The 20,394-nt window shown below is 44.7% G+C and overlaps 3 protein-coding genes, 1 long non-coding RNA gene and 1 other non-coding gene across 8 annotated transcripts; 2 read left to right on the top strand and 3 right to left on the bottom strand.

Moving 5' to 3' along the window:
• Positions 1-249: 249 nt before the first annotated feature.
• Positions 250-322, bottom strand: TRNAR-CCG (transfer RNA arginine (anticodon CCG)). Its single transcript has one exon. It is a non-coding gene; the product is annotated as a tRNA-Arg (tRNA).
• Positions 323-5,710: 5,388 nt separating this feature from the next.
• LOC100284911 (uncharacterized) lies at positions 5,711-6,908 on the top strand. Its single transcript, NM_001157806.2, has 2 exons — positions 5,711-5,958; positions 6,060-6,908. Exons 1-2 carry the CDS (start codon positions 5,766-5,768, stop codon positions 6,704-6,706), a joined length of 840 nt encoding a protein of 279 aa, NP_001151278.2. The 5' UTR covers positions 5,711-5,765; the 3' UTR covers positions 6,707-6,908.
• Positions 6,909-12,040: 5,132 nt separating this feature from the next.
• On the bottom strand, positions 12,041-12,513 carry LOC109943498 (uncharacterized). The gene is made up of 2 exons (XR_002266364.1): positions 12,467-12,513; positions 12,041-12,367 (listed from the first exon to the last, which is right to left on the bottom strand). It is a non-coding gene; the product is annotated as an uncharacterized lncRNA (long non-coding RNA).
• On the top strand, positions 12,207-15,092 carry LOC100384034 (uncharacterized). Of its 4 annotated transcripts, none has more exons than XM_023300222.2 (12): positions 12,207-12,513; positions 12,622-12,721; positions 12,826-12,934; positions 13,054-13,142; positions 13,455-13,511; positions 13,602-13,710; positions 13,794-13,895; positions 13,969-14,033; positions 14,339-14,445; positions 14,544-14,608; positions 14,686-14,740; positions 14,832-15,092. In XM_023300222.2, exons 1-12 carry the CDS (start codon positions 12,453-12,455, stop codon positions 14,990-14,992), a joined length of 1,080 nt encoding a protein of 359 aa, XP_023155990.1. In that variant the 5' UTR covers positions 12,207-12,452; the 3' UTR covers positions 14,993-15,092. The 4 variants fall into 4 exon arrangements, with proteins under 4 accessions (XP_023155990.1, NP_001336979.1, XP_023155991.1 ...); NM_001350050.1 differs by having other exon boundaries at positions 12,208-12,513; positions 14,698-14,740; positions 14,832-15,018; XM_023300223.1 differs by having other exon boundaries at positions 12,362-12,513; positions 13,054-13,154; positions 14,698-14,740.
• Positions 15,093-16,699: 1,607 nt separating this feature from the next.
• LOC100191381 (uncharacterized) lies at positions 16,700-18,870 on the bottom strand. The gene is made up of 4 exons (NM_001136815.2): positions 18,378-18,870; positions 17,846-17,947; positions 17,205-17,486; positions 16,700-17,081 (listed from the first exon to the last, which is right to left on the bottom strand). The coding sequence occupies exons 1-4, from the start codon at positions 18,798-18,800 to the stop codon at positions 17,019-17,021; spliced, it is 870 nt and encodes a 289-aa protein (NP_001130287.1). The 5' UTR covers positions 18,801-18,870; the 3' UTR covers positions 16,700-17,018.
• Positions 18,871-20,394: the final 1,524 nt, after the last annotated feature.

The following is a 20,394-nucleotide window of genomic DNA, read 5'->3' as shown; positions in this document are numbered from 1 at the left end:
GCCGCAAACTTAAATTAATCATTTCCCAAAATTTAAATTATTGCAAAAGGGTAGGGTGGCAGTGGAAGTCAGAAGTATTAGTATACCACTCCTGCCGTCCTGCGTGCGACATAGCCAGGTAATTTTTTTTATGACAAAATAGACAGGCATGCATTATATTTTTTTTAACATCCGAAGATGCGCTGCGGTAGGATAATAAATAAAACAAACAAGTAATTCAAAAAAAAACGTTCAGAAGGGAAAAATAAACGACCACGATGGGACTCGAACCCACAATCTCCCGCTCCGGAGGCGAGCGCCTTATCCATTAGGCCACGCGGTCGTAGATGAAGGGATCGAAGTAAATACACTTCATATAAGTCATATCAAAGTTTGCTGATCATTTTATTTTTGACAACCTTTTAAAATATTAGTGTTAGTTTGTGAACTTAATTTTCTCAATATATTTCTATTTTTTAAGGAAAATAAAATGATTTTATTTGGAAAATAAAAAATATATTGTGAAAATGGGGTTCACAAACTGTGGTTCTAAAGTAACCGGAGTAACAGTTATCAACCTCATTCTCCGTTCGAAAGGGCTAAGTCAGCTAAAGGCCCATACCAATTGGGCTCTCACGCTTTCAGCTGGTCCGCTGATCGCCTGATCCCACAACGAGCCCTTTGGAAAAAGGAAAAAAAACTGTATTGCCTTGTTTTTTCTCGGCCCACCGCACAGATTGCCAAGAATACCCCGTTTCTTCTTCATATTTCTTACTCCATCCGCCCTACGTATTAGACTAATCATGCATTTATTAGGTAACATATTAATGCAGCCTGCATATATGTCTATATTTATCATCATTTAAATAAATGTTTGTTAACAGAAAAAAAAGTAGGATAATTTTAGGACAGATGGAGTACTATTTTTCTAGCTATGTGCCTTCTTCTCCTTCTTGATACAATACTCGGTTATCACGTTTTGCAGGGAGGTGTTGTTAGCACAAGAGCAGGCTTTAACTTTTAAAACTAGAGCATGTTGTCCTTTAATAAATAAATAAAAAACTAAAACGTATGCATGTTTCATCTAATTTCATTGCATTAGTTGCAGATAAACATCACAATAAAAAACGGATTAAAACCGGGGTACACATTTTGGTAATAAAAAAAACTGACACCAAAATTTCGAAATGAGTTCCATGTTGAAACAAGGGCTTTTTTTTTCCGGACTGCTTCTACTTGCACCTTTCTTTTCTTTAGACGGAGCCGAGCTGTTGTTGTTGTCCAAAGTTATAGAGAACACATCGAGTGCAACTAACCCCTCTGTGCATGTAATCGTATCAATTTTCTAATCTGGATCACATGATGTTATTCTAAGGAGGCGCGCGGGAGAGTGAGAGGGGGAGATTTGTAAAAGTGTGATTAAGAGCAGGTGGTTAAGTGCAACATTATCTACTCCCACGCGTCCCCTTGGATCAATATCAATGTGTTTTAGATTATAAGTTTGCACGGTTGCACGGAAGAATTTGTTTGCATGTTCCCTAAGTTATAATAGTTAGGCTGCGGATAGCTTAACATGACGGAGCACCACATCTCAAGGACACTACGACATATCTCGGATATCCTGTACACCCTGTACTAAAATGGTGAAAGCAGGAAGCAACACAACAGTCTGCGTGGCTCCATCCCCATGCCATCCCGACAGAGATATCCGGTATCTGTTTTCTCTGCCCCTGCCTGCAGTGGTCTGTGGAGGATGCGAGTCTGAAAGCGCAGGACGTACGTTTTTTTTTTGGCAGTTTCCCCTTTATCCTGCCTGATTTCACTATGGAAGGAAAAAAAAGGGTATATTTCGCTGTTTAACTTGGCTAACTTTTCTAACTAAGATTAATTCCTCAATTCAGACGATTAACCTTAGGGGCTGTTTGGATCCCTTCATTTTAGAGGAATTGGAATTCACTCAATAAAGTAACTTATTTAGTTTGGAATTTGACATTCCACCACTTTCCAAAGTTGATATATAAGCATATCCCAAATTCATGGGGTGGAGGGTGAGAAATAGTTTTATGCATTAGTAGAATTTGTTTCTACACTCTGTAACTTACATGACACTCTTCGTCTCACTCCTATATAGTAAAAATGTAACACATAAATATCTCTGACATCTTGCTAAAAATAGTATACAAATATATCTTATATAAAACCGAATTATCTTAATTGATATATGCCTAAATTATTATTATTAGAATGGAATTCAATTCCAATGATCCAAACGGGGCATTAGACAAATGATAACACTGTTAGCCATGAAGCAATCAAACCCAAAGTACCCCGAAAGACTAGCCTATGTGGCGAGGCGCCGTGTCCGGTGAAGCAAGCACGTCATCCGGAGCCTCCTACTGCCTACAGGCTACAGGGAGATCGAAGAACCGAGCACCGAGCAAGTGACAGCGATGCAGCAGACGCAGGTGCTCACTCGCTAGCCATCGAGCTGGTGGAGGCTTCCGGGCATCAATTTAGGGGTCGTTGCGTTGCTTCAGGAGTTCATCCTGCGGAACCCATGCAGTCAGCCGCCCATTGTTATTACAATAATATACATATTGTTCAGCTAGCACGCGCCTTTGGTCTGATTGATCTGATTGATTAACGTCGAGGTCCGAATGAGATTTTTAAACTAAAACACCATAAATAAAAAAAGGAGAGATGAAGTATATATAACCGTGCGGATTAATGCGGTCCATTCCATTCCATTCCATTCTATTGATGCGTAAAGCATGGTACTACTAGTTAATAATCGATCGTCCTCTCGATCCCTCCCTCCTCCTCGCCATCGATCTATCTATCCTAATCCCACGCCACCCAGTGAGCACCGAGTTTGTGGTTTAATTAGCTAGCCAAGTACGGCCATCAATAACATGTTGAATTAATGTGGACCTCATCCAAATTAATATTCAATAATAGTTAATGTTAAAAATCTATTTTAATACTACGTTGTACTAGTACTTTAGTACCATACCGGAAATTTAAGGGACAAATCAATCGACTTAAATAGGTGAACTATTAATACATCACTGAGAAAAGGATAAAGGACTGCCCCCGCACGCGCTGTCGACCGGGTCGGGCCAAGACCGTGATTGTGGTAGATCAGACCTTGGTCCGATGGCTGTCAGTTTTCGGTCCTAATGGCGACTCCGTTGCCCCTCCATACGGAGGAGGTGCTAGTTCTTGGTTACACACGAGAACCGTCGCCGACGCCGTTCGAGAGACCGCCTTGAGCATCGGTCCCTCCGCGGGGTACACTATGTTCTTCATATTTGTGCATATTTTACTGTGTGTGAGTAGTGATATACACATGCACATAAATGTCATCACATATATCATTCTGATTTTCTGAATTAAATTAAAACTTAAAATGTCTATTTATCTAACATAACACACTACTCCGTGATGCTAGGGGAAAGGCCAACACGCTTGCTGTTGCTTGTTGACAGGATGCATGCGGGACGACGACGCGTAAGCGGCTGAGTGACGACGGAAGAGCGGCTGGGCGCCTGGGCCCGGCCTGTGCAAACTGCAACTGGCATGGACATGGAAAAGCATGGGTTAATGGAATGCATCCCGCTTCCCGCCTCATGCACCGCCGCCGCCCCGCGCGCGCTCAGCAAGCAAGCAGCTCACGCATGCATGACAGCCAGTTTCCGTGCCCTGCTCGGTAGGGATGAAAACGGTACGGATACAGTCGGATATAGAGTCATCCCGTATCCTATCCTAATGTATTTCTCTCGGATACGGGACCGGATACGGGTACTTAAGATTCGGGACGGATACAGGACGGGACCGGGTAATAATCCGGACGGGTAAGAAACGGATAACGGATACTACTCGGGTAGGTACCGGATAATTGTCGGGTAGTTCATCCGATGATATTAATTGTCCAACCATCCATAAGTTAAGCAATACATAATCATGTATATGATACATCAGATGTAAGAAAGGAAACCGGTAAAATTGACATCATGCAGTTCAAAGTTGCTTATCACAAGAACATTGTAGAACCAACACCGCAATATTTAAAATTCATAAAATATTCTAGTTCTAAAAATTTGCAAATAAGTTACAAAAACTAATAAACATTTTATATGAAGATAACTCAAGTCCTCGTATGAAAATGATAAAGTGAAGTACTGATTATATTGAAACTTGGATACTTACACTAATTTCACATGTAACTCATACAAATAAGTGAAAGTGAAAGGAAAGAAATGTGGGCATCTTATAGATCTTATGATCCAAACATTTTTTATGGTTACATATGGACATACGTTGTATCTCCGTAAAATTTCACATTTTTTTGAGGCTATTTATGTATTATTAATTTCTTGTCATAGAAAATCATCAAAATACAATTAAATCATTAAAATATTGTTTAAACAAAAACATGATGTATTACAAAGTCATAGATCTCTTCAAGCTCTACAATTTTCATATAAACTTTATCTTCATCCGATTTCATATGTAAAAGTTATGATTTTATAACTATATTATGCAGAAAAAGAAAAAACGGGTACCCGAATTCCGGGTACCCGTATCCGACCCGGGATTTTCGGGTACTGACCGAGTATTAGTGATTCCGTATCCTACCCGTATCCGAGGTTCAATATCCGGGTAATACCCGTATCCGTCTCGACAAACAAAATACCCGTATCCGTATCCGAAATTACGTCCCGTTTTGGTACCCGTATCCGATACCCGTTCCGGGTACCCGTCCCGTTTTCATCCCTACTGCTCGGCTGCTCGCCTGCTCCTGCAATCCTTCCTGGCCTACCTATCTATCTATCTGCGGCAACGCAGACCAATGATTCCAATTCGGCCGGTGCAGCGACGAGATGAGCAGCCGAGCCCCAGACCACTGCCTGCCTGGAATTGTGTCGAGACCACTGCAGTTATTGGCTGAATGGCTGGTGAAACCGTGAATGGTTTTGTACATGGCCCGATGGCCGTGGCGTGGACGCCTCGCCAATCCCCTCTTCGGCCCCCCATTTCCATCGGCCATGCGTTTAATCTCCAGCCGTCCAGCACCGCCACCCGCAACGCAACTAACTGCAGTCGTCCCTAGCTTACGGACGGTTCATCGCCTGCATTCCTGGTACGGTTGTTGTGTTACTCATGTATGTATGTGTCGTTCAATTCATCAATCACCACAGCGCCCAGCGCGAAGCTGTTGCCCGCAAGCAACGTCATCCTCGTCCGTCCGTCGTCCTTGCGTTGTTGCTGCTTCCATGCAGCAACGCGTCTCCATCTCGCGCTACTATATAAGGACCTCCCCGGTCGTCCCCATGGCTACAACACCTCATCATCACAAACACAGCCAGCCAGCCATCACTGATCATAGCATCAGCAGCTTAGTATACCGTACCGCTCCACATCCCCGAGCTAGAAGAAGAAGCCCGGCCAGTACCTACATCTGCCTAGCGGCGCGAGCGAAGCTAGCAGAGATGGCGAGAGCGCTGCCGCTGGTGCTCGCGGCGTCCGTCCTGCTGGCGGCCGCCGCGCTGCTGCTGGCCGCGGCGCCGGCGCCGGCGGCCGCGGTCGACTTCGGCGCGGAGGACCTGGCGTCGGAGGAGGCGCTGTGGGCGCTGTACGAGCGCTGGCGCGGCCGCCACGCGCTGGCGCGGGACCTGGGCGACAAGGCGCGCCGCTTCAACGTCTTCAAGGCCAACGTGCGCCTCATCCACGAGTTCAACCGCCGGGACGAGCCCTACAAGCTCCGCCTCAACCGCTTCGGCGACATGACCGCCGACGAGTTCCGACGCCACTACGCGGGCTCCAGGGTCGCGCACCACCGCATGTTCCGCGGCGACAGGCAGGGCTCCTCGGCGTCGGCGTCGTCGTTCATGTACGCCGACGCGCGCGACGTCCCGGCCTCCGTCGACTGGAGGCAGAAGGGCGCTGTCACCGACGTCAAGGACCAGGGCCAATGCGGTATGTATGTATATATGTATGCATGTACATATATACTACATATAGAGATGCTTGTGGACAAGAATATATATATAATGCCAACACCAATGTCGTCCACGCAGGTAGCTGCTGGGCGTTCTCGACGATCGCCGCCGTGGAGGGCATCAACGCGATCAAGACCAAGAACCTGACGTCGCTGTCGGAGCAGCAGCTGGTGGACTGCGACACCAAGGCCAACGCCGGCTGCAACGGGGGCCTCATGGACTACGCGTTCCAGTACATCGCCAAGCACGGCGGGGTGGCGGCGGAGGACGCGTACCCGTACAGAGCGCGCCAGGCGTCCTGCAAGAAGTCGCCGGCCCCGGTCGTCACCATCGACGGCTACGAGGACGTGCCGGCCAACGACGAGTCGGCGCTCAAGAAGGCGGTGGCGCACCAGCCCGTGTCCGTCGCCATCGAGGCCAGCGGCTCGCACTTCCAGTTCTACTCCGAGGGGGTCTTCTCCGGCAGGTGCGGGACGGAGCTGGACCACGGCGTCGCGGCGGTCGGCTACGGGGTCACCGCGGACGGCACCAAGTACTGGCTGGTCAAGAACTCGTGGGGCCCCGAGTGGGGCGAGAAGGGGTACATCCGCATGGCGCGCGACGTGGCCGCCAAGGAGGGACACTGCGGCATCGCCATGGAGGCATCCTACCCCGTCAAGACCTCGCCCAACCCCAAGGTCCACGCCGTCGTCGACGAGGACGGCTCCAGCCACGACGAGCTCTGAATTGCGCACTACACTACTACGTACTAGCTATAGCCTATATAGCTATACTATGATTGATCCATGTATGCTCGGACAGGAACATCGCCGACTGTGAATGTCTGAATGGCATACGCACATCGTACACCTGCATTCATGTAATACCAGTCGAGAGTTGATCTACCAGCAACTTTCATTTCATTCGGTTATTATTATATTATTTAACTACTGCTTCCTCCGTCCATATCAGTTTGTCTTTTTGATTTTGTCCTAAGTCAATCGCTATCAACTTTGACTAGTTATATTAAATATTTTATAATATTCTAGAACATAAAAGTAAAACTACTATATTCATTTGACTTGAATTGTGATAATATATAAATTTTTAGTTTAAAATCATTTAATCTTATATGTATTATTATATGTATTATTTGTCAAAGTTTAAATATTTAACTTAGAATAAATCTAGAAGGACAAACTTATATGGACAGAGGAGTATATGACTATCAGACTATGTATGCACTCACAATGACTTTGTTATTATATACTGAAGTAGAAGTATACAAAAATATCTGATACAATATATGATTGCTTCTCACTAAAAAAGTAATTAGATGTGACTTGCTACCATCATGGGCCACCGTAAAATAAAATATATATCACTATAAAATCTATCAATTTAAACTTTGCAAAACCCATTGCACCCAACTAAATTATCCCATACCCATAATCTCCACTAAATTCACTAAACAAATTGCACCTAGAATCAACATATCATCAAAACCAACAGTTCATATCGCCAGATAACTCCTCTTCCCGGCTCATTCAAAACTAGACAATATTATTTGGATCATTCTCCATTCTCTCTCTCCCTAGCATCCCCGTCGACACCTCTCGTTCTTAGAATCGTAGCGTTAGCACGAGATATATGCTAGTAAAATAGAACATGCCTCCTTAGGCTAGGCCAGTCATCCTCTCGGACGCCCCATTCCCTTGTGCGCCCATAGACAGGCGATTGCACTATTTAGGACAGAATCACTACCGGAATCGCGTTCTTTGCAGACACTCGGCAAAGGCTATTTTACACTCGGCAAAGGCTTTGTCGAGTGTAACACTCGGCAAAGAACACTCGGCAAAGATTTCATCGGCAAAGGGTTCTTTGCCGAGTGCTTTTTTCGGACACTCGGCAAAGACTTTGCCGAGTGTCAAAAAGCACTCGGCAAAGAAAAACACTCGGCAAATTAAAAATCGAAAAAATTAAAAAAAACAGCAAAACATTTTTTAAATTCTAGGAACAACTCTCCAACCCTACCCTATTATCTTACCCGTTGCCCTATCATTTTTCACTATTATTTTGAATAAAACTTATATGTTTTGTAAATGGTGAGATTCGAACTCGCAACCTCTCTCTCACGCATACCCTCCTATACCACTACACTACTACACCAATTATGTTTATATTACGTTTCCATTCCCCATGTACTATAACAAATCGAGAGTAATTTGATTATTTAAGGCACTAAATGAGTTCATTTGAAAATGTGACCAACTATAAAGTTGCATAACTTTTTGAGATCTAAAAGTTTTATTTTAATAGTTTCTACATCCGAGATCGTTTATAAAATTTGAATTTTAAATTTAAAAACTTCACACGAAATTTTTAATGATAAGATGATTTCAAATCAAAAAATTATCAACTACAAAGTTTCATAACATTTCAAGACCTACAACTTTTATTTTGGTGGTTTTTCCATCCGAGACAGTTTGAAAAATTCAAATTTCAAAATTCAAACATAGTTTTGCATAACAAGATGATTTCAAACTAAAACATTGTCAACTACAAAGTTTCATAATTCTTCAATACCTACAACTTTCATGTTGGTGGTTTTTCCTTTCGAAGTCGTTTTCAAAATTCAAATTTTAAATTTTTTAAATTCAGACGTAGTTTTCGTTGACTATGACTTCAAATGAAAAAGTTGTCAACTATAAACTTTTATAACTTCTCAAGATCTATAAAGTTTATTTTGGTTGTTTGATAATTTGTTTATCTCAGATGATGGTTCTAACAATATGCACAAATTCTATACGTCTCTCTCGTAGTTTCATAAACTACGAGAGAGATATAGGTTTTATGAACAAATTTATTTTTATTTTGTCATATGAAGAAATGTTCAATATATAAATTGTACATCATGATGAGTTATACAAATTCGTAGTTGAAAACTTTTTCATTTGAATTAATTTACTACTTTAAAATGTGATTTTTAAATTGTCTTTGCCTAGTGTTGGAGAAAAAACACTCGGCAAAGAGCTCTTTGCCGAGTGTTCTATTTGTGACACTCGACAAAGAGTTTCTTTGCCGAGTGTCTTTTTTTGACATTCGGCAAAGGGCTTCTTCGCCGAGTGTTTTCTTTTACCGAGGGTTTTTTGCGTGGCACTCGGCAAAGAGCTATTTGCCGAGTGCCCGAAATAAAACACTCGGCAAAGAATATGGCACTCGGCAAAGAGTCAAATTCCAGTAGTGAATCAACACTACTGTGTCCGATGTGCACCACACTTGGTCCATGGGATATGTCTCTACGCGTTTGAAGTAATACACTAACTGGATGTGTCCAATATAGCACCGTACATGGCATTGGACAGGGCACCTAGAGAGGTTGCAAACTGAGTGTGTGAGAATGAGTATTTATTAGATGGTGTCTAGTGTGACAACATATATGGTACTCAAAGAGGCCAAAACACGTACTTTTGAGTGATATATACCTATCAAACATGTCTAATGAGGCATCAGCCAGAGCACCAGATACTAGTATAGTAACCGATAGTTCTAGAAGTTGGATGTTAGGCTGTCTCTAGCAGAGCGTACATATGGGCGTGCAAAACACTGTTTTTGCACTGTAGATAGAATTGTTTAAAGAGTGGAGTTTGAACTATAACCTGAGATAGGGAATGAGACATGAGAGTTACTGGAGACAGCCTTAGAGCAAATATAGTGCACAGAGTTGGTGTGCACCGGATATGTTCGGTATGAAATCAGAGTGGAGGGTCAATGACTAGTTCCTTGATTTGGGGCTATTTATACCCCCTTTATTTTGTTAATTGAAGGTTTGCTGCCCATTTGATCAGCTAAAGGTACCTTTTAGAGTGTGAGAAGGAGGGTTCGCCTTGTGAGGAACTTACTTGATAGCAACAAAATTTCACCCACTATTTTTATTATCTGCATTGGATATGAAATGGGAGTTTATACTTGTTATTTTTGGTGATTAACATTATCTAGACGGCTGAATGGCGAACGAGAGTTTATAGATCATCCGGGAGATTGTGGGTGACCGAACTCAAATATGTAAATATTTGTGGGTGGTTCACATGCCATAGTGGCAAAGAACTAGCTCATAGAGACCACTTGGTCCTTGCATGGATCAAGAGGGGGAGCAATACCCTTACACAGGTGCTCCAACAAGAACTAGTGGGGAGTGCCAACTCTTCGATACCTTGAGAAAACATTGAGACATTCCTAATCCTTGTTTTAATTTGAGAATTTATATTTATGCTACTACATTCAAGTATTTACTTCACTAGAATTTTTATATTAGAATAGATTTGGAACCTTGAATGTAGAACTCTTGATCGTAAAAACACTCCTAACACAAGCTGTGAAGTTGGCTTGTTGATAAGCTTTAATTTATTCAATAAATTTGAGAAAAGTCTATTTTACCTTCTCTTAATTAGACATCTTGATCCTTTGAAGCATGTTCGAGGCAACCGCTCGAGAAGTCCCCTTTTCCATTGTTGGCCATAGCCGGAGCTCTTTATATTCTCTTTCCTCATTCATTCATTCATTCATTTCTCCTTTCGGCAATGTCTAAGTTGTCGGTGAGGCCGCGAGGGTGTGCGTGCGAGGAAAGCATGCATACAGGCATCGACTAGGCACTACCTCAGTGGGCGTGGTCAAGAGATCGAGCATGGCCACACCGGGCATGGCCTTAGTAGGCGTCGCCGGTGGGATGCGTGGCAACTTGGGGTATGGTCAGAGGCGGCCTCAGTCGCAAGGAGAGAAAGAAGAATAGTCACATGAAAAAAGAGGAACAAATCATTTTTCTTTGTAATCAATGTCAATGACATGGTGGTTAATTTTTCCTAACTCCACTAAACTATATTTGATGGAGCACTCCTTGAGGTGCTTCACTAATTTGATGATTTTTTTTGTCGACAGAGGGGGAACCCCCCACCTAATATATTGCAGCCAACACACTGATGAACCCCAAGGGGGAGTACAGATGAGAACAAAGGTTTTACATGCGGGAGATGACGAGGGTGAGGGAATCACACCAAGCCATAGCTATGCTCCTATTGCGAGGCCTGAGTCGGTAAGCCCACAGACGGGCGTCCGCCAGACAAGCACGAAGAGTGGCATTGATGGAAGTTGATTCTCCTCTGAAATTAAAACAAAGTTGTTGCACCTCTTCCATAGGTGGTAGCAGGATGGGGCAATGAAGGTGGAGAACACGTTGTCGTCGATGGAGTCGGGGCACGAGAACAGATGGAGCCTGGAGCTGTTGGCGGAGGCGTCGACGTTGACACCAACGACGGCCCAGAAGGCGCCGACAAACTCACACCGAAGAAGAATGTGTGATGCGTTTTGGGGACATCGACAGCAGACCTGGCAAAACAGTGTCAGGGACAATCTTCTTTTTGTGGAGGTTGTTCCGGCTCTAGAGACGGTTGTGGGACACGAGCCAGGTGAAAAACTTCACCCTAGGAGGGCATAATTGCCCCAAATGAAGCGCGGCACTCGGCTGTCAGAGCGGTCATATGTCGAGAGCCGGGAGTAGATGATCTTGTACCGAAGCTGCCCATCGGCATCAGCGGCGAAGCAACGATGAGCATCAGACCCATTGTTGAGGGAAACACCGGATATAAGGTTTTGGAGGGAATGTGACTCATCCAAAGCCACAACCAAGAGGTGTCCCAGGGGTTGTGCACACTTGTATCTTTAACCCGAGCATGATTGTAGAAATTTGGGAATGGAGTGGCGAAGTCTTTGCTAGAGCGCCAGACATCCAATCAGAAGGAAGTGATGCGTCCACAAGTGATTGCCCGGAAAAGGGGAGGACATCTTTGAGACTTTTTCGGTGAGTGCCTCATAAGGCCAGTGAGGCTCGCCAAACAAGTTTGCTGTCGAGCCCAGAAGGATTTTGGGGAGACATATATAAGTTATTTGGCTAATATTAATATGGTTTTGACGCTATCCTAAACAGACGTGCTTGATTGTTTGGCCTTAATTGTTTGACTTAGAAAATGAAGCTGGGTCTGCGTGTGGTGGAGCTACTAACCGTGAGGGCTAGTTTGTAAACTTTATTTTCTTAAAAATAAACTAATTTTATTTGGAGAAAATAAAAATTTCTTGAGAAAATGGGTTTCCAAACTAACCCTAAAATCGAAAAAAATTACACGATGGGTCGGGTTGGGTTCGGCCATGATTTCAGAAATACGTACATCTCTTCAGAGCAGCAAGAGTAGCGGCATCCGGTTCGGTTCCGTCGTCCACTCTCGTTCCCCAGTTCGCTGGACCATCTCAAAATCCTATCCTCCTCTCCTTCCCTCCGTATCTCATCCGGCCGATTCGAATCTCCGGTCCCATCCTCTACGGCTTCACCCCGCGCCCAATCCAGTCTGTACGTGAATCTTGACAGGGGAGAGAAGAATCGGATAAGGAGACCTGCACCTTCCTCCGAGCAAAGCAGGAGAGGAAACAAGAATAGAGGAGGAGATGGCCATGCCCACCTTACGCCTTGCTCCTGACCTGCCGCCCGTATCCCGCCTCTGCTTCGGTTCGAGCTCAGACTCCCTTTTCCTCTCTCTCCGTTGGACTGTGCTCTTTCTCTCCCTGGTGGACCGTGCTGAGTGACTCTGCCTGTGCGTGCGTGTGATTCCTGCAGGGACAATGACGATGGGAGAGCAGAGCGGGGCGGCGTGCTCGCTCCGCCTCCTCGACGCCGCCTACGACGCCGGCGTCAACTTCTTCGACTCCGCAGAGATGTAGGCTCACCTGCTCCCTCATCTCCCTGCCTCGGTTCGAGAGTAATGAAAGGAAAGGTGTCTGGAACTCTGGATGCACATCTGCAAACATGTTTACTCGTCAGGTACCCAGTCCCACAGCGCAGTGAGACGCGCGGGCGTAGCGAGGAGCTCCTCGGCCGCTGGTTGCGGGCCCGCCGGGCCCCACGGGACAGCGTCGTCGTCGCAACCAAAGTGAGCAAGAGCCCTCAGATCCTGCCCCTACTTCGGTTGCTTGTATGTATTGTGAATTTGTGACGGAGCGGTGAACTCAACTTGGTGCTTTGTTTGGTGACGCTATGCTGGGAGAACAGGTCGCGGGGCCTTCAGGGCAGATGACGTGGATTCGCGGCGGGCCGACATCTCTCGATTCACAGAACATCGCAGAGGCAATCGATGGCTGGTGGGTCAATTGGTAGACCTTTTTGTTCTGTGTTCACTCTGCAAAACCTCATATTTGCTTCTTGTGCTCAGATTGTAGCTAGTGTGGTTGTGTCTTCAGGAATTGATTGTTCAATTCGAACCCTTGTTACTTCTGCTCTAGGCATGATCTAAGTTTTTGTAATATAAATTGCCTAAATAGTCACCCTTAATGACGATACATAGATGTTAGTAGAGTTTTTCCTCGAATAATTGTTGTTGCATACTTAGCTTCAGCTATGAGCTCTTTTCGTTCATACCTAATGTGTGACATGTTCGTTTTGATCTTGTGCAGTTTGCGCAGGCTGGGTGTGGACTACATCGACCTCTACCAGATACACTGGCCGGATCGGTCTCTGACTTAGCTTGTGTCCTTACCTCACATTTTATTGCATGTCTCTGCAACCTGAGGTCTTAACCACTGTTTTTTTTCTACTTGCAGGTATGTTCCAATGTTTGGGGAGACAGAGTATGATCCGAACTGCCAGTACACGTCTGTTCCAATGGAAGAGCAACTGGAGGCTCTCGGAAGAGCAATAGATGCTGGCAAGGTAATGTTGTCGAGGTGCTGTTTTTAACTTTCCAATTTTAATGAAAAAGTTCAGGCTGCATATTTATGAATCGTTGGTGTTAGATTAGGTACATTGGCCTTAGCAATGAGACACCATATGGTTTGATGAAATTTCTTCAGTTGAGTAAGGATTCTCAGTTGCTTCCAAAGCTACTGACACTGCAGGTAAGTAGCGCAGTTTGATCTAATCTGTAGTACTGTAATCGCTCTCCATATTTCTTCACCTGTGTTTTTGCAGAACTCGTATAATTTGTTGTGCCGAAATTTTGATTCTGGATTGGCAGAATGCTGCCATCATGAGAGGTATGCTTGACACGGTCAGAAGCCCTAACTGTTGTCTTCAGTGTCTCTAATCTTCTCATGTATGGTCCTGGCATGAGTTGGTAGTGCATATTGGTTTTTTCCCTCTCTATGACTATGATACAACGATACATAGCTCTCCTGCATGTTCGAAAAAATATTGACATCTGTTTAGTTTAAAGAAGAATGGCATTGTCATATCGTATTTGCTCTTGGTTAAGGTATTTTCCAAATTGTATTCTGTTTTGACTCAATTTATACAATTGTTTTTCTTCTGAACTTCCATTGTTGAACTATGGCATTTGCAGAATTAGCTTGCTGGCTTATAGCCCAATGGCAATGGGTATACTTTCAGGAAAGTATCACTTATCTGATAATTGTGGTCCGCCAGACGCAAGAATGAATCTTTTCAAAGGTACCGTGTTCTGAAAATTTTAAAAGGTTTATAGTCTGGTTCCAATCCTCTCTTTCATTTTAGTTTGGTTCCACTACGTTAGCGCTCCTCCTTTATAGGGAGATACTCTGAAGGTGAATCCCGGTACAAACTGCAGAGCCCCAAAGTGAAAGCAGCTGTGAAGGTGCGCAAATGTCTTGTATAGTGTGGATGTGAAAAATCCCTTTTTAATTGCATACATAACAGTCTCTTTTATTTTAGGAATACACACAGATTTCTGCAAAGTATGGCATTTCTCCAGTGACCTTAGCGATTGGTGAGTTGTTCTCAACAACTGCGCTCGATGTGAAGCTGCATTCTTTGACCATTTTCTGCTGATCCCTTGCTTATCTTACTATTGCTTTCAGCATTTGTCTTGAGACATCCACTTGTGGCATCGGCTGTTTTCGGTGCGACTAAATTGTGGCAGCTTGATGAAGTTCTTCAGGCAACTACAGTCCATCTTTGTGAGGAAATTGTTGCTGAGATCAATGATGTACATGCAAGATACCCTAACCCTTGCCCATAAAATTTTGCAAAAAAAAAACTTTATTTAGCATCACATGGATCCTTATTTATCATCGAGAGATATTTTTTTCCAATATAGCACTGGGTATGTTTTTTCCCAATATAGCACCGCCATTAGATGTGACACTTAGGGCCTGTTTGTTTACCCCATGGATTATATAATCTGGATTATTTTTGGAGGATTATATAGGGCCTGTTTGTTTACCCCCCAAATTATATAATCTGGATTAAATAATCCTAAGAGGCAAACAAACAGTCCAGCTTATTTGCCTAGATTATATAATCTAACCCCTTGGATTATGATAATCCATAAGCAAGTGCCTAGATTATTTTTTCCCACTTCCCCACTACCCTTTCAAGTTTCCTAGGAATTACCCACCATTGCCATTATAATCTACCGAACCCCGCCGCGAGAAGCCTCCGCCACCTGGCACAGGATCACGCCGCCTGCCACTCCGACGCGTCCCGCGCGCCGTGCCGCAGAAGCCTCCGCGCCGTGTCGTCCCGCACGCAGCAAATTCCCGCCCGGCACACGATCCTGCCGCCAGAAGCCTCCGCGCGGTCGACGGGGACGCGTCCCGCGCCCGGCACAGGATCCCGCCGCGTCGTCGTCGCCCGGCACAGGATCCCGCCGCCAGAAGCCTCCGCGCAGTCGACGAACACGCGTCCCGCGCCCGGCACAGGATCCCGCCGCGCCGTCGTCGCACGGCACAGGATTCCGCCGCCAGAAGCCTCCGTGCCGTCGTCGTGGTGATGGATCCTCCGTCGGAACCAGCAGACATTGACTCAGCAGTTGGTGATGTTACGACACCTGAACGAGGCAGACCAACCATGATACGTGGTTCCATGACGGCAGGTCGTCGTGGCGCAGGATTTACACTGGCAGGGCGTAGTGCCGGTCGTGACACTAGTTGTGTGATACGCGGTAGTAGGAGTGCCAGAAGGAGCATTCGTGGTGGCCGAAGTGTTGGTTTACCCCCATGGATTATATAATCTGGGCAAATAAGCTGGACTGTTTGTTTGCCTCTTAGGATTATTTAATCCAGATTATATAATCTGGGGCTAAACAAACAGGCCTTTAGCATCGTCAACTGCAAAGAGAAAAGGCCATTTCTCCCCTGTTTCACGTGTAGGTGTAGCACTACCAACACGTAGACAGTGATATTTTATTCCATAGGTTTTTTGACACATCATTTTTTTTACATTGAACATTTGTTGACACTAGTTTTCTTAGACCATGAATATTTTTTGGCAGTACAACTTTTTATAGATTATTTGTGACGCTACTATTAAAACACAAAACTGTGTGTTTGGTACTATCCACAAAATTGTACTGTCATAATTAAAAATTCCGTGCAAAATATTGTACTGCCAAAAATATTCATGGTCCAAAAAAACTTTATCGTAAGAAATGACCAATATAAATCCGTGCAACAGATGGGGAGGCCATTGAATCCCACGAGCGTGGTGTTCGCGCAAGGAACGTGATGTGGAATGATATGTTTATTTGAGCTGAAATAGTTCTTGGTCCCATTCCGATACATTCGTTTCTCCAGGATTCGACCAGAATCTTATCTAAATTATAGGACCAATCCGGCTAAAATTGTTTCAAGCCTCAAATCAAACAGGACCTAACGGGGAATGCTTCCAGACTCAAGCGATAACTGGTTGGCCATTACACTGTCGAAGTGTCAAGGAGAGATGAATGTTAGATGCAACACACTGGGTACGGTTTTATACGCCAGATATAAATAATCTCCGTTTGCTCCTATGGTTTTACCAACAAAACATTTGCCACGATGATAATGTGACAAGGCATCAGGAATCGGGATAGATCAAACATAGAAGCCTACTTGGATAATTTAACTCATGATGATGTCGACAAGAACCAAAATCACGAAGCTAAGGGAGGGATCTAGCAACTTGTGACAGCATCAACTTCCGCTAATTTGTACCGTTCCTCCTCCGTTGTGTCTCCGTGCTCTTATCACAAACAAGCAGCCATCTCTCTCGTACCGCCGCCCGCATCAAAAGCCCCTCTGTGGTCGCTCTGCTGCAACGTTCACCCGAAGAGGGCGGCCGTCCAATTCCTATGGTAAATTTTATGAGATGACTAACATTAGCTCAGTGCTCCCACGTGTACCTTGCGCTGCTATTTCAGTACTAAAGAAGAAGAAGAAAAAAAGAGTTAGTTCAGAGTGCAGTATTTCCACCTGTCCATCCAGGGCAGAGATAGCGTCGTCGAGTTCCTCCTTCGACACCATCGTTACAAAACCGAATCCTCGTGAGCGCCCGGTTTCTCTATCATAGACAACCGCAGCATTAACGACTTCTCCGTACTCGCTGAACAATTGCACCAGCCTAGAGTCATCAGCTTGCCATGGCAAGTTGCCAACATAAGCTCTGAAAGCAGGCGCAAATTGTCTCGGAGGCCTTTCCATGCGAGTGCCCCTAGGAGATGCCCTGTTTACATTCAGAAGCCTCCCACTAATGTCCTATAGAAAATAAGTTGGTTAGTAATCTATTCAGCACAATTTTGTGACATATATCTGGTCTTCGTATATATGAGGGTGTCTATAGTCTACATGCTTTGAAGTGGTACACAGATGTGCCCCTTTTATCTAAGCCACACCATAAAATGAGATGAGCCTAACATGACTGCCTCTTCTCCATGAGATGACATGTATGGTCATCTCAAGTTCTGAACCTCTCAACGCAATTCAATTTCCATGTATAATGACGGCATGCGAATCCACAACATGAAGGAATGCAGAGGATGGGAGCTTTAGTGGACTGCAGTTCTGTTTTAACTCTGGAGAAGAACAGAGAAGCGAGAGGACAGAAATGAGCTTACATAGCGGTTGAACATCTCAATGGCTTTATCAGCTTCCTCAATAGTGCTCATGGTAACAAAGCCAAACCCACGGCTCTGGCCAGTCTCTTTGTTGTAAATAACCTAAAATTGCATAGAACGATATCAAGCTTACGACCTCAATAGAACAAATGTCACTAAAGGAATATTTCTTAACAGCAACAGTAACCTAAAAGAATAATGTATTTTCTACTAACATTCGACAACAAGTACCGTACACTAAGACCTAAGAGTATATGACAGCAACATACTGGAGCAACACTACATTTTATCGTAAGGAAGGCAACAATGTACAGTGCACATAGCAAACAAAGTATATCAAGTCCATATTCAGAATCAAACGTTTACTGAGCAATACTTAGTTACAGGAAGCAACTGGAGAGTCATACTCACAATGAGCACAGATTATTTCTGTAAGTTTTAGGTTTCGTCAAGTACAACAAGCAATTAGAAGCGACTGAACTAGCACGTCATAGTCAATAGGAAATTTGGGGGTGAGGCGCGTCCGGCTCACCTCGGCGACCTCGACGACGCCGGCCTGGTCGAAGAGCTGCGCGAGTCCCTCGCTTTCGATGTCGTAGGGGAGGTTCCCAACGTAGACCTTTGCCTCCTCGGGCGGCTCCACCGCGGCGTACTCCCCCTCACCCTCGTCGCCTGAGGCCAGCACCTCCTCCTCAACATCCCCACCCTCCTCGTCGAAGGCTTCTCCAGCCTCCTCCTCGTCGTCGTCGACCCATTCAATGTTCGTCTCGACGGCGTCGGATGAGGCAACGAGGGGCGCGGGCGGCAGGCGGCGGCTGGCGCAGAGGAGGAGCGGCGCGGCGCGGGTGGACGAGGGGAGGAGCGGCAGGGAAACCGTAGGGAGGAGCTTGTGGGAGGGCGGGAGCGCGGTGTCGGCCATGGCCATGGCGAGGGAACGGAGGAACACGGTTGCCATGGCGAACGAAGGGAGGGAGAGGGGATAAGGAAAGGATGGATTGGAATGGAGCCGGTGAGGTTTTTCGTTTTTGGCGAAGTCGATGATGCCGCTGTTGCTCCTCCATTTTATGTCCGCGTTTAGGCTTTTCAAATGGGCCTGTCTGAATGGTTTTTTTTCTTGGATCAGTGTTAGAGCAACTTCAAGAGATTAGCTAAAAAGACTAGCCAAATTTACTGATTTAGCTACTTTTTAGAATAATATTTTAAAGAAAAAGTGTAGGCTAATCCAACAGACTCGGTAAGCCTACGGACTGAATAGAGAGTGAAGCAGCATATCCAAAATTGGAGAGCGAAGATGGAGAAATAGAGAGCCACTAAATTTGAAGAGTCGTTTACAGAGTCTATTGGATACAATTTTCTTTTAATATTAACTAAATTTACTTTTATAAATATACCTAGTCTCTTGGAGTTGCTCTTAGAGTAATCTTTGGAAAATGTTGTTCTAACCTCCCTCCACTATTAATTTGGTTCGACTTACCAAATCGAAATAACGTACTTTTAATTATTTTTTCACTTTAGGTGCCTGGTTTAAAATGATTTCAAACAAAACTCTTATACAACCAATTAGTATAAGTAATTTGTTGCTTTTTATAAATTATGATTTGTTTTTAATCATAAAAAGTTGATTTTTGACTATAGAAATAATTATTTATTGTTACTCTGCTAACATAGATTAGATTTTGTTAAATTTATGATTTTGTCTAACAACTTTTTCTTCTCAGAAAGAGTACGTTAGGGAGACAAGTTCCATAATTTTAGGAGCTATATAACATCTACTATGAATTTTATATCATACAAGAATTTCTTAATCAATTAAACCCCTTTTCACATTTTCCTTTTTTATTAAAGGCCAGTTCTATAAATACTAAGAACTGGCTAGCCCCCAGACACTAACAGGTGAGCCTTAGGCCACGCCATCAGCCTGATTTAGGGTCAAAGACCTGCCTAGGTCAAGGCATCCGATCACACGAGAGTGTGCACCGATGCACGAAATGGCTTCTGTGGTGGCGAGGGACAAGTGGGGGGTAATGGCGGCTGGTTAGAGAAAGGTACAAGAGAGGTAGAGAAGAGGCGCACATAAGTAGCACCAAGGGAAGCTTATTGAAGCAATGTAGTGGGCGGAGGAGGACTGGAAGACGACCAACAATGGAGAGGGGTACGACGAAGGAAGGTAAGGGAAGGGAGCTGAAGAGGAGGGAGAACGATGGACAAAGCCAAGGGGAAGCTATGGGAGTGGCAGATTGGAGAAAGGAGTGGGGGGAGGATTGTGGCTGATGGTTTGAAGCTCTGATGGTGGCAATGACGAGAGGGTTGCTAGGGTTAGGGTTAGGCGATGCGGGGGTCGAGTATATCCTTAGGGCCCATTTGGGAACCTAAATTCCTTTGGAATTCCCCTCTCTTCCTTGGGTGAGATATCATTGCATATGACATTTGAATAAAATACTTAGGGCTTGTTTGGGAGCAAGGGGATTGGAGGGGATTAAAGGGGGCTAAATTGAATAGTAAGGGATTTTAGTCCCTTCAAACCCCTCCAATCCCTTAGCTCCTAAACA

The sequence above is a fragment of the Zea mays genome, chromosome 1 (assembly GCF_902167145.1).
Source record: "Zea mays cultivar B73 chromosome 1, Zm-B73-REFERENCE-NAM-5.0, whole genome shotgun sequence".
Taxonomy (NCBI): domain Eukaryota; kingdom Viridiplantae; phylum Streptophyta; class Magnoliopsida; order Poales; family Poaceae; genus Zea; species Zea mays.
Note: the sequence above shows the minus strand (reverse complement) of the source record. Positions and strands in the feature narration are given on the sequence as shown.

Coding starts and splice junctions, on each gene's coding strand:
- LOC100191381 (NM_001136815.2), bottom strand. CDS start 18,800: ATGGCAACCGTGTTCCTCCGTTCCCTCGCCATGGCCATGGCCGACACC. Junction 17,948..18,377: donor GCGTCGTCGAGGTCGCCGAG/GTGAGCCGGACG, acceptor ATGCAATTTTAG/GTTATTTACAACAAAGAGAC. Junction 17,487..17,845: donor TTGAGATGTTCAACCGCTAT/GTAAGCTCATTT, acceptor TATTTTCTATAG/GACATTAGTGGGAGGCTTCT.
- LOC100284911 (NM_001157806.2), top strand. CDS start 5,766: ATGACCGCCGACGAGTTCCGACGCCACTACGCGGGCTCCAGGGTCGCG. Junction 5,959..6,059: donor CAAGGACCAGGGCCAATGCG/GTATGTATGTAT, acceptor TCGTCCACGCAG/GTAGCTGCTGGGCGTTCTCG.
- LOC100384034 (XM_023300221.1), top strand. CDS start 12,453: ATGGCCATGCCCACCTTACGCCTTGCTCCTGACCTGCCGCCCGTATCC. Junction 12,935..13,053: donor GCGTCGTCGTCGCAACCAAA/GTGAGCAAGAGC, acceptor CTGGGAGAACAG/GTCGCGGGGCCTTCAGGGCA. Junction 13,896..13,968: donor CAAAGCTACTGACACTGCAG/GTAAGTAGCGCA, acceptor GTGTTTTTGCAG/AACTCGTATAATTTGTTGTG.